This window comes from Chlamydotis macqueenii, chromosome W, assembly GCF_036417535.1.
Source record: "Chlamydotis macqueenii isolate bChlMac1 chromosome W, bChlMac1.mat, whole genome shotgun sequence".
Lineage (NCBI taxonomy): Eukaryota > Metazoa > Chordata > Aves > Otidiformes > Otididae > Chlamydotis > Chlamydotis macqueenii.
This window is the reverse complement of record NC_141592.1, coordinates 45,684,745-45,698,680: the sequence shown is the minus strand read 5'-3', so window position 1 is coordinate 45,698,680 and position 13,936 is coordinate 45,684,745. Positions and strand designations below refer to the sequence as shown.

Here is a 13,936-nt window from a genome sequence, read left to right as displayed (position 1 = left end):
TGCCCCGTGGATCTTGAACTCCATCGTGTCATGGTCACTGCAGCCAAGGCTTTCCTTCAGTTTCACATCCCCCACCAGTCCCTCCCTGTTGGTGAGCACAAGGTCCAGCATGTACATCATGTACCTTCTCAATTTACATTGGACCTTAAATTACCTAAAAGTTAGTTTCAGTGGTTAGACACACAGCCAGATTGTTCCTTTAATTCCACAGATACAGACCTTGTGTCTATATACACAAATACCTAAAATAATAGAGTTATGTACTAAGCAAGCAGGCCTGTCCCCTGCGTGTTATCAAAAGACGGGCTTCTTACCAGAAACCAGGTATAAATACAATAGTAAACTTTTACTTTAATGATTAACATTGGGCCACATTCTTCCCTCTGCAGAGAATCTCATATTACTTGCATCTCAGAAAACACAAAACATCATAAAAAAAGAATGCAAGTTACATTTGAAATTTTAATTGAGATCCATGTTTGGTTTGCAACAGTTTCTCAAAGGCTACGTGACGATGAAACACAAGAATAATTTTGAATGAGACTAAATAAAAACACAAATCCCAGGAAATAATTCTGCATTTGGAGAAGACTGAATAGAAAAGCCTGATTTTAACTAAGGTCTTCAGGATTATGAAGAGCATTAGGGAACATCGTTGCAAAAATTCCTCTCTTTAGTTAAGGCTTTGAAAAGAAAGTTTTTCAGAAGTATGGAGGTATCTCTAATCTCAAGGCAATAATTGTGAGTTAGAAGTCCTTAGCATCCTTAAACATAGAGCTAGACAAATATTTTCTAAACAAACTTAACTTTACAGTAATGAGCTATTAATCTTATTAAAATGAGATTGATTCTTGCCACTGGAATCTGGCACTGTAATTGCCAGTCACTCAGTTGTTCTTAATTTATTGGATGAAGCAAATAATGGAACATTTCATGGCTAGTATTGTTTTATTGTCTAATATTGATTAAAGTATTTACACTCCTACTTTTCAATTCACATTTTAGCACTCATACCTATGGCTTTCAGTACAACATCTTTGTGCCAAGTGTCAGAATTTCATTAAAAAAAAACAAACAGGAATCTGATACCATATAGACAAGTCTTCTCTATATTTATGTTTAAAAATATTCATTTTCAAAAATGATTATTTATAAAAGAAGAGTCTGCTAGTAGCTTTCTTCCAGTTCATGTTTACCACAGATTCTACTGAGATTTTCTTAATTTAAAGCATCCCTTTCAGAGTGTCCTGCTGCTTCCATGTGGAATCTGTTTCCTCCCTCATCCTCCCTAAATTTAATAATAATAATTAAAAAAAATCAGTAGCTGACAATTTTAAGCAAAAATATAAAGCACTATAACATTATCTACATTGCCTTTTACTGAACTAGGTTCTTGAACACTCTAGGAGCTTTGTGGAAATTTAACCAGTCAGTGTTGAAAAGGGACAAGATTTTTGGGCTCAGAGACCTCCAGCAACAATGTTTTTTTTCCCAGCCTGAAAGTTAGGGACTGCTGTTAGGAAATAGCAAACAGTCTGCCCAGACAATTCACAGGTACCCGATTGGCCACTTACATTAGAACCCACCAGATTTTACTGATTCTTCTGCCACAGACATCTTGGAAATGTATAACAAGAGTTTGCTTCTATGGCAAGAGGAAAAGAGGTAAAGTTACTCTTACATATATCCAGGGATGGTGTAACAGTGATACAAGCAATTAATTATTAAAATCCTCACAAAGTTGTCCATCTCTGTGGTAGTTTCTTTTCCAGGGTATTACATGAATGGGAAAATAATTTTTCACATATGAGAGAAGTTTAGTTGTACATGAAGAAAGCTAACTTTGTTCCACTTGTCCAGCTTCCTAAGGACAGCATATTGGAAAGGCGATCACTGACAGTTCAAAAACCAATGTAAAAGCTAACAAAAACAATTGGGTATTTCATTCCTAAATCTGCACAGTGTGGTTGTTTATCCTAGTCATCCACCTTTTCATTCTGTGTCCACTAATTGTTGAGGTTTTAAGTCTTCAGCTTGTTCATTATCTTCCTTATCTACATCATCTACTTGACTACTTTCCTTTTCTTCTGCTTCTCCTAGATCAACATTTTCATATTCTACTTGTTCCAGGTCTGTTCCATCTATAAGTTCTGCCTGTACTTCTTCCATCTGTATTTGATTTACATGCTCCACGTGAACCTCGGCACCTTGTTCAGTCTGAATGTGTTCAACTCCCAAGTAACTAATTTGCACTTGTTCTTGCAGTTCCTCCATCTGTGTGCCTTTCACTTGACTGTCCTGTACGAGATCCTGGTGCATCTGTTCCACAGTTACCTGTGCAGGATCCACTTGTACCTGAATTACTGGTAGGACATGGACTTGCTCCACTTGTTCTATTATAGTCATTGATGTTACTGGTTCAGCTTCCACAGCTTCCACTGGAAGAACCTCTTCTGTCACTATTTGTTCTGAAATATTGTGTATGTCTTTGAGATGCCTTCTCAGCTCACTGCCTTGCATAAACCACAAATCACATAAGGTACAGTGGTTGGGTTTGTCACCGGTGTGTATTACCAAGTGATCTTTAAATTGATCCCAGCTGTTAAACACACTGTTACAAACCTGAAACAAGAGATACAGTATGTTAAACAGTGCCAACAGAAATATGACAAAGTATAGTGCCTATTTCAGACCATAGCTTCCCATAGTGTAGCTTCTTGCTACTTGGATTAAAAAAACATATATGTAGAGGTAAAAGCTGAGGAGTCAGCCTCAGATGAACAGAAGATCTGGTATTTATTTATTTTTAAGAAAGTGTGCCATTTTGAGTTGTGTATACACAGGATATCTACAAATTTTATGACTCAGTATAGCATTTGAAAGTTTTCTTATTTTAACCTTATGTGAAATTCACATATAGATTCACATCCCAATAAATGTTTGGTGCTAGAATTTTGGGTGGAAAGCTATTTATGTAATAATATCGTATGATGAAAGCGTAATACAAACTGTCCTTTTACTGAAGTTCTAGATGCAGTACTACTAGCCAACTTTTCCTTATCAGCTTTCATTTGTTCATGGCATTGTAAGATTTACCTAGCAAGACTAAACTCTCCCATTTTGCCATTTCAAAAAAATACTTAAGTGATTTCAGCAGATAAAAATTTATTAAAACTCCATTCCTTTAAGTCTCTTCCAGCTAAAAGTACTGCTTTGACTGCAGACACACTATTTTCACAAAGCACTTGAGCATACTTCCTTCCCTTCAGCTGGCACTGAGGTAAGTAGCCTGAAAACAGCATACAAAGACACTGCAGAAATGAATGAGGTGCCAGGGTAGAAGAGAGAGGAGTGGGTTAGAGGGTCAGGCTCAGAGTAAAGAAACAGGCTCAGGGGTCTTTGTCCATGCAAGTGTTCTTCGCTGCAGAAAGAAGCAAAGAACATGCATTTCACTGTTGGCACCCCTTCACTGTTGGCAAATATTTTTGAAACAGAATGTTTCATCTCCTCAATTTTCAGCAACAGCACAGAAGGATGATGGAGTATCTGACAGGGATTAACTCAATGAACAGATCTATGTAATGGAGCTGAATATCCCCATTTTGCTGTTGAAGTCTTAAAACCATGTTTGTGACGCTAGTGACATGCTTTTTGTCCCCCTCAGGCTCACTCTTTAGAAAGAAGTTACACATACACTTCTTAAAATACTAACCTTATAGATAAGCACTCAAAATTACTTAGTCATACATAAAGGTTATGACTATCAGCAATGCCCAAGCACATAATTACTGTTCTTGCCATGTGGAGCCTAATTCAGTATTCAAGGCATACAATGAAGAGCACCAAAAGTGCTCATCAAGCAAGTGCAATTTTGTTTTCTCCTCTTTGTTCAGTGAGCCAAGATTTTATTTATTGAACACTATTCAAATTTAGTTCTAAAGTGAAAAAAAATTAAGAAAAATTTATCCAAGGATTGCTGTAGTTGCTGCAGGTTGAAATAACACTAACTCATATCCACAATATCTGTAACAGAGAAAGCTATGAGGTGAAGCAATTAAACCAAAGGGTCACAAAGACAAAAACAATATCTTCAATGAAGCTACTAGGTACAACTTTGTGTTATACAGTAGTTCTCATGTTCAAAACGAATTTCTCTTTAAGACCAAGGTACGCTCCCAAGAATTAACTTCGGACTAGCATAACAACTAAACAATGCAACAGCATCAGTGAAACTTCTGATACCTGGGTCTTCCATAACCCCAATTTTTAAAAAGGGGAATAAGGAAGACCCAGGTAACTACAGGCCGGTCAGCCTCACCTCTGTGCCTGGCAAGGTCACGGAGCAGATTCTCCTGGAAACCATGCTAAGGCACATGGAGAGCAAGGAGGTGGTTGGTGACAGCCAACATGGCTTCACCAAGGGCAGATCGTGCCTGACCAATTTGGTGGCCTTCTATGATGGGGTGACGGCATCGGTGGACAAGGGACGAGCAACTGACATCATCTACCTGGACTTGTGCAAAGCTTTTGACACTGTCCTGCACAACATCCTTCTCTCTAAACTAGAGAGACATGGGTTTGATGGACGGACCACTCGGTGGATAAGGAGTTGGCTGGATGGCCGCACTCAGAGAGTGGTGGTCAACGGCTCAATGTCCATGTGGAGACCGGTGACGAGTGGCGTCCCTCAGGGGTCCGTGCTGGGCCCGGCCCTGTTCAACATCTTTGTCGGCGACATGGACAGTGGGATAGAGTGCACCCTCAGCAAGTTCGCCGACGACACCAAGTTGTGTGGTGCCGCCGACACGCTGGAAGGGAGGGATGCCATCCAGAGGGACCTTGACAGGCTGGAGAGGTGGGCCCGTGCCAACCTCATGAAGTTCAACCAGGCCAAGTGCAAGGTCCTGCACCTGGGTCAGGGCAATCCCAGGCACAAATACAGGCTGGGCGGAGAATGGATTGAGAGCAGCCCTGAGGAGAAGGACTTGGGAGTGCTGGTGGATGAGAAGCTTAACATGAGCAGGCAATGCGCCCTTGCGGCCCAGAAGGCCAACCGCATCCTGGGCTGCATCAAGAGGAGCGTGGCCAGCAGGTCGAGGGAGGTGATTCTGCTCCTCTACTCTGCCCTGGTGAGACCCCACCTGGAGTACTGCATCCAGTTCTGGAGCCCCCAGCACAAGAAGGACATGGACCAGTTGGAGAAGGTCCAGAGGAGGGCCACGAAGATGATAAAAGGGCTGGAGCACCTCTCTTATGAGGACAGGCTGAGAGAGTTGGGGCTGTTCAGCCTGGAGAAGAGGAGGCTCCGGGGAGACCTGATAGCAGTCTTCCGGTACCTCAAGGGGGCCTACAAGAAAGATGGGGAAAGGCTGTTTAGTAGGGCCTGTTGCAATAGGACGAGAGGTAATGGTTTTAAAATAGAGGGGGGTAGATTTAGATTAGAAATTAGGAAAAAATTTTTTACGATGCGAGTTATAGAACACTGGAACAGGTTGCCCAGAAAGGTGTTGGATGCCCCATCCCTGGAAACGTTCAAGGCCAGGCTGGATGAGGCTCTGAGCAACCTGACCTAGTCAGGGATGTCCCTGCTCCTTGCAGGGGGGTTGGACTAGATGACCTTTGAAGGTCCCTTCCAACCCTAACCATTCTATGATTCTATGATTCTATGATTAAATTATTTGATTAGCAACACACAATTCATTAATCTTCTGTAGTATTCTCTGCTTTCTATGAATAAGATCACTCTCATTTTTTGAAACAAATAAAGCCAATATCCAGCAGTTTTCTTTACTACACAATGCAATTTAACCTCAAACCACAGCTGTTCTGTGAACTGAATAAGGTGAGAGCCTTAAGGGGGGGGAAGGGGGAAGGGTGTTCTTATTTGAAACTGTCACAGCAGTTGAGTAGCAAAATGGTAAATAAAAATGCTACAACCAACCTCAGATCTTATATTTTCTAGCTTTTCAGAATCAACTTTTAAAAGCAAGTAACATTCTTCTGAACAACTTTTCAAATGTCAGCTATGTATATTGACCAAGTACCCTAGCTATCCATCTACAGCATTTATATTTGCTTAAAAGACATTACAGATTGTCATCATAAGTTGGAATGACTTTCCAGGCAAAGTCAATATGTTGGTACCAAACAGAAGAATAATAAAATAGGAAATAAAGTAGTACTTTGTATTTTGGACTTTAGTGAAGCATGCTCACAAGCAGGAAAGGCCTAGGTCAGTGCATCAAGAACCTTGAAAAGGAAGCAGAAAGACCAGTAAGATGCAGATGAACACTTACCTACCCACAATAATCTCTCTGATTAATAAAGTATTATGAAGCTTCATATCAGTAATTCCATATTTTAAATGGAACTACTTAGATATAAGAATTTACCCTCATGTTGTGGTTGAATGCAATCTTTATAATTTATTTTACTAAAATAAGTTATTGGAGACATAAGCCCACTCTCGTTGCCTTTCCTGCTCAGTACTCCCACACTCCCTCAGCACAGGAAGGAGGTATCTAGCCTCAGGCTCTGCTACTTCTATCACTCACCTGACATTCGTACAGTTTCTTTCTTCCCTTTTTAGCTCCAGCTCCAGACTGACAGGCCGTCAGGTGACATTTGAGTGTGCTATTCCTAGCAAAACGTTCATGGCAGTTTGGACATTCAAATGGTTTTTCACCTGTTAAGACAGACACAGGGACCTGTAAGCATATAAAACCAGCCAGCTTTCAGTCAGCTCTCCCTTCTTCCCCTCTCCCTTTTGTGTAGGTTGATAAATACGCTGTAAAGATATGGCCAACTGGATTATTCTACAGAAGAAAAGACAGACAAGAAAAGACAGTGGCGTCCCTCAGGGGTCCGTGCTGGGGCCGGCCCTGTTCAACATCTTTGTCGGCGACATGGACAGTGGGATAGAGTGCACCCTCAGCAAGTTCACCAACAACACCAAGTTGTGTGGTGCCGCCGACACGCTGGAAGGGAGGGATGCCATCCAGAGGGACCTTGACAGGCTGGAGAGGTGGGCCCGTGCCAACCTCATGAAGTTCCACCAGGCCAAGTGCAAGGTCCTGCACCTGGGTCATGGCAATCCCAGGCACAAATACAGGCTGGGCGGGGAATGGATTGAGAGCAGCCCTGAGGAGAAGGACTTGGGAGTGCTGGTGGATGAGAAGCTTAACATGAGCAGGCAATGCGCCCTTGCGGCCCAGAAGGCCAACCGCATCCTGGGCTGCATCAAGAGGAGCGTGGCCAGCAGGTCGAGGGAGGTGATTCTGCCCCTCTACTCTGCCCTGGTGAGACCCCACCTGGAGTACTGTGTCCAGTTCTGGAGCCCCCAACACAAGAAGGACATGGACCAGTTGGAGAAGGTCCAGAGGAGGGCCACAAAGGTGATAAAAGGGCTGGAGCACCTCTCTTATGAGGACAGGCTGAGAGAGTTGGGGCTGTTCAGCCTGGAGAAGAGGAGGCTCCGGGGAGACCTGATAGCGGTCTTCCAGTACCTCAAGGGGGCCTACAAGAAAGATGGGGAAAGGCTGTTTAGTAGGGCCTGTTGCGATAGGATGAGAGGTAATGGTTTTAAAATAGAGGGGGGTAGATTTAGATTGGAAATTAGGAAAAAATTTTTTACGATGCGGGTTATAGAACACTGGCACAGGTTGCCCAGAAAGGTGGTAGAGGCCCCATCCCTGGAAACGTTCAAGGCCAGGCTGGATGAGGCTCTGAGCAACCTGATCTAGTTGGGGATGTCCCTGCTCCTTGCAGGGGGGTTGGACTAAATGACCTTTGAAGGTCCCTTCCAACCCTAACCATTCTATGATTCTATGTAAACAAAAGGGCAAAAACCTAACGTGGAGTCATAACTCTCATTTATTAAAAAAACCACAACCAAACCAAATAACAATGTAAGATAATTACCAGTGCCATTTAAGATACATTTGGGTTTTTATGGAAGTTAGATTACTATTCTGATGAAATATCTTAAAGAAATAGCAGCTATTTCTCTCTTTTCACTTGATAATATTAACAGGTAAAGACTCAACATTAGTATATACAAAGTGACACAGTAAAGGAGGAAGTATTTACATAATATAAAGTTTTATTTTCAAGAACAATAACAGCTTATGCTTGACAGCTGAAACTGAGCTCCAGAAAAAGAAATTGGAACAGAATGACCATGAAGTAATAATGCATCAGTATTAAAATAAACAAAACAAACCCCAAAACTTTAATCCAAAGTAGTATATTGTTATTACCATCATCAAGTAGTAACAAAGAACAACTAGTGTCTCTGTTTACTAATTTCATCATGCACAAACACAATGAAATTCAAGTACAAAAAATTAGGAACAGTGTATTTCTTCTGAAAGTTTGATAATTAATCTATGGAGGTACTGATACCAACATAACAACTGAAACAAACTACTTAATGAACTCCAAAAGAGGCTGAGACATTTCAGTGCATAATGTAAGAATCTATTCTAGCTAGATTAAGTTTAAAAGCCTACATTTTCAGGAATGAAGCAGTTATTGACTACTGAGTTGGAAAGCCAATAAACCTGTATTTTCAGAAATAAAGATATTCAGAAGTGCCTAACTAGCTTTTCAAAAGAAATCCACAAGTGGCCTATAATTCTCGCTTATACACCTAAAGGCCACAGAAAAATGTTAAATGGTGGGAATATTCCCCTTAATGGTTATAAAAGGTTATGTTTTTGGAGATTGTTGTACAGGTAATGCAGAGGATGTTGAACTGCCATCAGTCTTGTAGATTAAAAATCACGGACTTTGCGCGAACAACCAAATACGTTGGTGAGCCAAGAGGATACTACAGAACAAAACTCACACCACAGACCTTCACCTGCCCTGTGATCTGGTCACATTTAAAGAGTTACTTGGAGCAAGGCACCACTCAGTCAAGAATAAATTTATTCTATTCTTACTCAAATTCTTCAGTAATCTTCAATGTATTCTGCCAAAAGTATCTGAAAATGACAATTCAAAGACAACAGTGGCAATATCCAAAGGCCAAAAGACATTGTGTGGCTTCTTTCACAGTGCAAATCAACACTGCGACCTTGGCTGCACTGGTCACAGCAGCAATGGAAAACACAGAGAGCATGTCAGCCTGCCTCTAGGTTGAGAATCACACTGGTGAGCTGAGGGATAAACTCCTCTGCTAAAGGTGACAACTTGCTTCTCTTCCCCCGGGTGTCATCCAGCTACGAGTTTAGTCTCACCTAAGTGAGATTTTATAAAGAGGGAGGGTTCTGGCCTGATCTAACAATTATCTTTTTTCCATTTCTGAGAATGGGTGTTAAGTAACTCACAGGACAGAAATTCTGACCTAAGACAGTCCAATATTGTCCTGGTCCTTTATAATCCTTTAGTCACAGGAAGGAGACTGCCCAAAATAAATATTTTTTTAACCCAAAGGCATTCATAACAACATAGTGACTTTTATTTCGGTTTAGAGAAAAATAGTAAACCTGTTTTGTTTGTTTGTTTATTGGTGTCTGTGTGTTGTCCCAGGCAGACTTTTATCAAATGAACTTCTTGGGGTCATTTATTCAAGGTATGTAAATAGAGTTCATTTATTCACTCCTATGGAAGATGTTATTTTCAGTCCAAAATATACTTCCTGAAAAACATATTTTAGATTTATGAAGAATGGCAAAGATCTTGATTATTTTTTCCTAATAAGTTTGCATAATCTGCATACAAATTACTTCAGTTACAGGGTTTTCAGACAAGGACTGATTAATTTGGCTGCTTGGAGCACATCACAACTCCTTCACTTCCACCTTCGCTCATGTGAGTACACACACATATTCCATAAAAAGAAAAAAAAAAAAAATCAAGAAGGTCTAACATTGATAAATAATCAGCAGTCAAAATTCACAGTAAAATCAGAGGGAATCAAAGCTGTTTAGTGTCTCTTCCTGCTAGGGGATATAAACTTTGCAAAATACCAGGATTAGACAAGCATATTGCTTCATTCTAAGATTGATTTCTGTGTGATGAAATCACTCTTCTTGTGTAAGACAAATTAGAGCTAATGAACTCAACAGATACACATTATTTAAGTGCAGCCTTGCAGAATTTCTGTCCTATGAGTTACTTATGATTGGCAAGTGAAATCTCATTCATTTTCTTAAAGGGAAAAAAAAAAAAAAAAGAGAATCATTAGATCAGGCCAAAAAACCTCCCTCTTCATAAGTTCTGGAGATTACTTTGTTAGTACATTCAGTTATATGACATACAAGACAATTTTGAGGTTTTTTTCCAGAGACTCAAAAGCTGCTTAAGGCACTGTATGCATGCATGAGAAAGAAACTCCATAGTTCTCTTTCCTTTCTTTTATTGAGACAAATATAATAGTCATTGGTAAGGTCAAATTCCTACATCAAAAAGAATTACCAACCCTGATAAGGTGTCTATTTCTGCTCAAATTGATACTTTCATGTTATTGCTGGTGTTGTGATTAAGCAGCAACAGGATCAAATACTTTGTAGGACATTTTCTTTCTTTTTTTTATTTTAATTTCATTTTCATATTCAACTAGTGCTATACAGAATTAAGAACTTAGAAAGCCTTTGGCTCAATGGGATTTTTTACACTGACCTTAGGAGACCACAGTTAAATGGTAGTATCTCGTTTAATTTTAAGATTAAGTCTTTCAAAAAGCTGAACTGGAAGGAATTAGATTCCATGTGTTATACTTGTATCAATAAATATTTAGAAAGTAGTCTGCATCTCCTTTGATATGCTAAGTTGCTTCATCCTCAAAATCCAGCAATCAACATACTATAATATTTTGGTTACTCTGTTAATTCACCACAACAAAAGTATTTTCAGAGAAAAGTTTAAGTAACCTGTATTTGACTTGATCATAAGGGAGAAACACTCCCTACTTCATAATGGGTAAGGATTTGCCAAAGACTTTTTATAAATGCAACTTTTAAGGGGCTATATTATATAGAAGAAGGAGAGCACAAGTCGTTTTGTACTCGAGATGCTATCCAGATTTCAAAGAGGCAGATTTTACAGTAACAAAAGTCTACTATAGTCACTAGAAATGCTGTGCTATGTTAATAACATCGAAAATTAAATCATCGATGAGATGTCAAGAGCAAGGATGAAATTTTCAAACAAGATGGTACAAGAGCAAGTTGTTAAGGGGGTATTTTATGCCTAATACATTAATAGGCATTTGCTCAGAAGTTCTGTTAGTTAAAGAAACCCTTTAACTAACCGTGTATTCCACCGAGAAGCTCACAGTTCAGATCATATTTCAACAGAAACATTTACTAGTAGAATAGTGAAAATAAGAGTAGCTCCTCAGCTTGGTACTTTGGAAGACAAAAACATGCTTTAAGAAATTATTTTGAAAAAAAATATTTAAGATTTAATAGACTTAAGAGAGAAGCTTGATTAGTGCTTTCTGGTTTTAGGTGCCTATTTTTAACCATCTCAATCCCTCAAAGTTTATATCAATGGAAAATTAAAAAACAAAAACAAAAACAAAACCCAAACTAGCATTTTAGTTGTAACTAGAAGCCAAGTATTTCTAGTACTCAGGACTCACATGTTCTCTTCAGCATATTTTCTATTTCCCCAAAACAGGCAAAACTCCAAAATGCTGGAGCCAAAGCCACAAGTACAGGACCATAGCAGTGCTCTTACCTGTGTGCTTCCGGAGGTGCTCTTTAAAATGTCCAAAGTGGTCAAACTGCTTATCACAGTACTGGCATATATGTATTTTTTTGCCAGGTCTTTGCTTCTTGCTGGCACCACCTTCATCAAGGTGGTAACAGGTGAGATGCTGTTTCAAAGCACTCTCTCGTAGGTACCTTTTATTGCATATATCACACTTGTAACTCTCAGTAGAGTGTGTTTTCATGTGTTCCTTAAAATGGTAAAACAATTTAAATGAACGGTTACATTTCTCACAGTGGAATAAATTCTTCACATGTGACAGCTGAAGTTCCACAATTTCAATATCTTCTACCTGTTTGCATGAGGGATCAGTTGCACTATCCGCTTCTTCTTGGATCTGGCATTTTGTCTCTCCCTGACGATACTTACTGGTGATATCTGCCAAAAGAGCTAAAGCAGATTCATCTGATGTACCTGTTGTCTGTATGTACTTTATAGATTGCTCTGCAGGAGCTACTTCAAGTGTTTCAATGCTGTCATCTTCTACTTCAATTGTCCCCTCAGCAATCTCAACCTCAATTTCAACAGGCTCCGATTCTGCAGATGGCAGTGTTTCTGTGATAACATTAGAGGTTTCAGCTATCTTCCTCTTTTTCGGCTTATTTTTACCTTGCATTTGATTTGATTCTAAGGGTGATGAATTTTCTTTGTTCCTGCAAAGCATTTGCATAAACATAGTTAAGATCCATAAGCACTTATATAACAATTCCTGTCTGATACTGAGCTTCTGCATTAAACACTCGCTAGCTGTTTCTCAAAGAAGCTGAATGACCACATAACCTGCATGCATTTCAGAAGCTAATTTGTCCTTAATCTATACTCCTTAGAGCTGTAGAATAGCATGGTTAAAGTTGTGGAGCATTTGACATAAGGTTACTAAAGTGTTTTAAATAGCTCCACTTGAACGATACAATATCCATCACCTATCAAGAAGAAAGGCCAGTTAGCCTAATGACATAAGTTTATCTAAGAAACTTGTGAAATTCTATACTTGGAAAGAAAACTTCCCCAAAGGAAGGAGTTCTTTGTCCTGCTTACTCAGAAATAAGATTCAAGTCCTTCCTACACTATTCACCTCTTAAACTCTGGAGTGCATGCAATTGTCTGCAGCGCTTACAGCTTGTTAGAAAACACTACAGCTTTGACTTCACACAATGATTATTATAACATCTTGTACTTAAGGAAAGCACAGCTAGCAGCTGAGGTAAAAAAAAAAAAAAAGAAAAAAGCCACTGGGATGTGGAGAGAGTATTCTAGTTTAATTTTCTGGGCTTAAACACAACCTCCAGCTCTGTTCCTCTTCTCCTTGCACCATAAATACACAATCTCCTTCCTCCAAGATGTCAGGGATAGCGTTCTCTGTGTTTGAAATGGGATGCTGAGTGGACCAATGCTTTCAAGTCACACTCTCATGATTATCCACAGCACTTACACGCTGGAGTTTTTACTACTGATTATCAGTTTCGAAAACGAGTGTCTATTTTCCCCTCAAATCAGACTGACAAGAGTAATTTGTGCTTTTACCTACCTTTGCAGCCTGATGAATCCTTTTATGTAACCTACTCCCTATCACTTTCAGGTTTTCTAGTAATAGGAGAGATAACGGTTTTCTCCAGTATCTGTACATCATATGACGTATGTGGCTAATGACCTAATGCAGGATGCATCTTATTAAATTGCACCTTACTATATTCAGATGGAGGAAGACAGAGCAGCTAAACTCAGAGTTTAATCTAGCCTGAATTTCTGATGTCTAGAAGGTGACAGTTTCCTTGCACATTACTGCAAGGAGCTCCAGGATCACATACCAAAATAATAATCTGCTCAGCAAAGAGGAGACTACTGTCCTTGAGCACATTGTGTGGCTCAGGTGTGAAACTTCAAATGGGGATACACACATACAACACAACTATATGTCAGGGACTGAAAGAGTTAATGTCTCAAACGTTGTGGCTGTGGCACCAGGTGCAGCCTGCAGTCCACATAGGGGAGGTGGAGGCTGCACGGGGGATGTGCAGCTCCCCAGGCCCCTGTTTGGAGGTGGAGGCCCTTGTGGGACAGAAGCTCCCCAGGCCCCTGTTAACGACTTGCCAAATATGGCCAGGGGTCACACAGCAGTCATCTGAGGAGGGGGCTTCTGACCACCCCTCACATTTAGTGCCTGCTTTGTGCCTGTGCAGAGGACAATGGTAATAGCTCATGAACAATGGAAATA

The 13,936-nt window shown here is 40.0% G+C and overlaps 1 protein-coding gene across 1 annotated transcript in view; it reads right to left on the bottom strand.

Annotated features, from left to right (window-relative positions):
- Positions 1–1,686: 1,686 nt before the first annotated feature.
- Positions 1,687–13,936, bottom strand: part of LOC104476617 (zinc finger protein 131-like) — a 37,350-nt gene continuing 25,100 nt past the window's right edge. Inside the window, exons 2-5 of the mRNA XM_086769437.1 lie at positions 12,014–12,374; positions 11,689–11,911; positions 6,555–6,685; positions 1,687–2,622 (exon numbers count right to left, since the gene is read on the bottom strand). Coding sequence (XP_086625563.1) covers positions 1,993–2,622; positions 6,555–6,685; positions 11,689–11,911; positions 12,014–12,374 — 1,345 coding nt within the window. The 3' untranslated portion in view covers positions 1,687–1,992. The remainder of the gene's footprint in view (positions 2,623–6,554; positions 6,686–11,688; positions 11,912–12,013; positions 12,375–13,936) is intronic.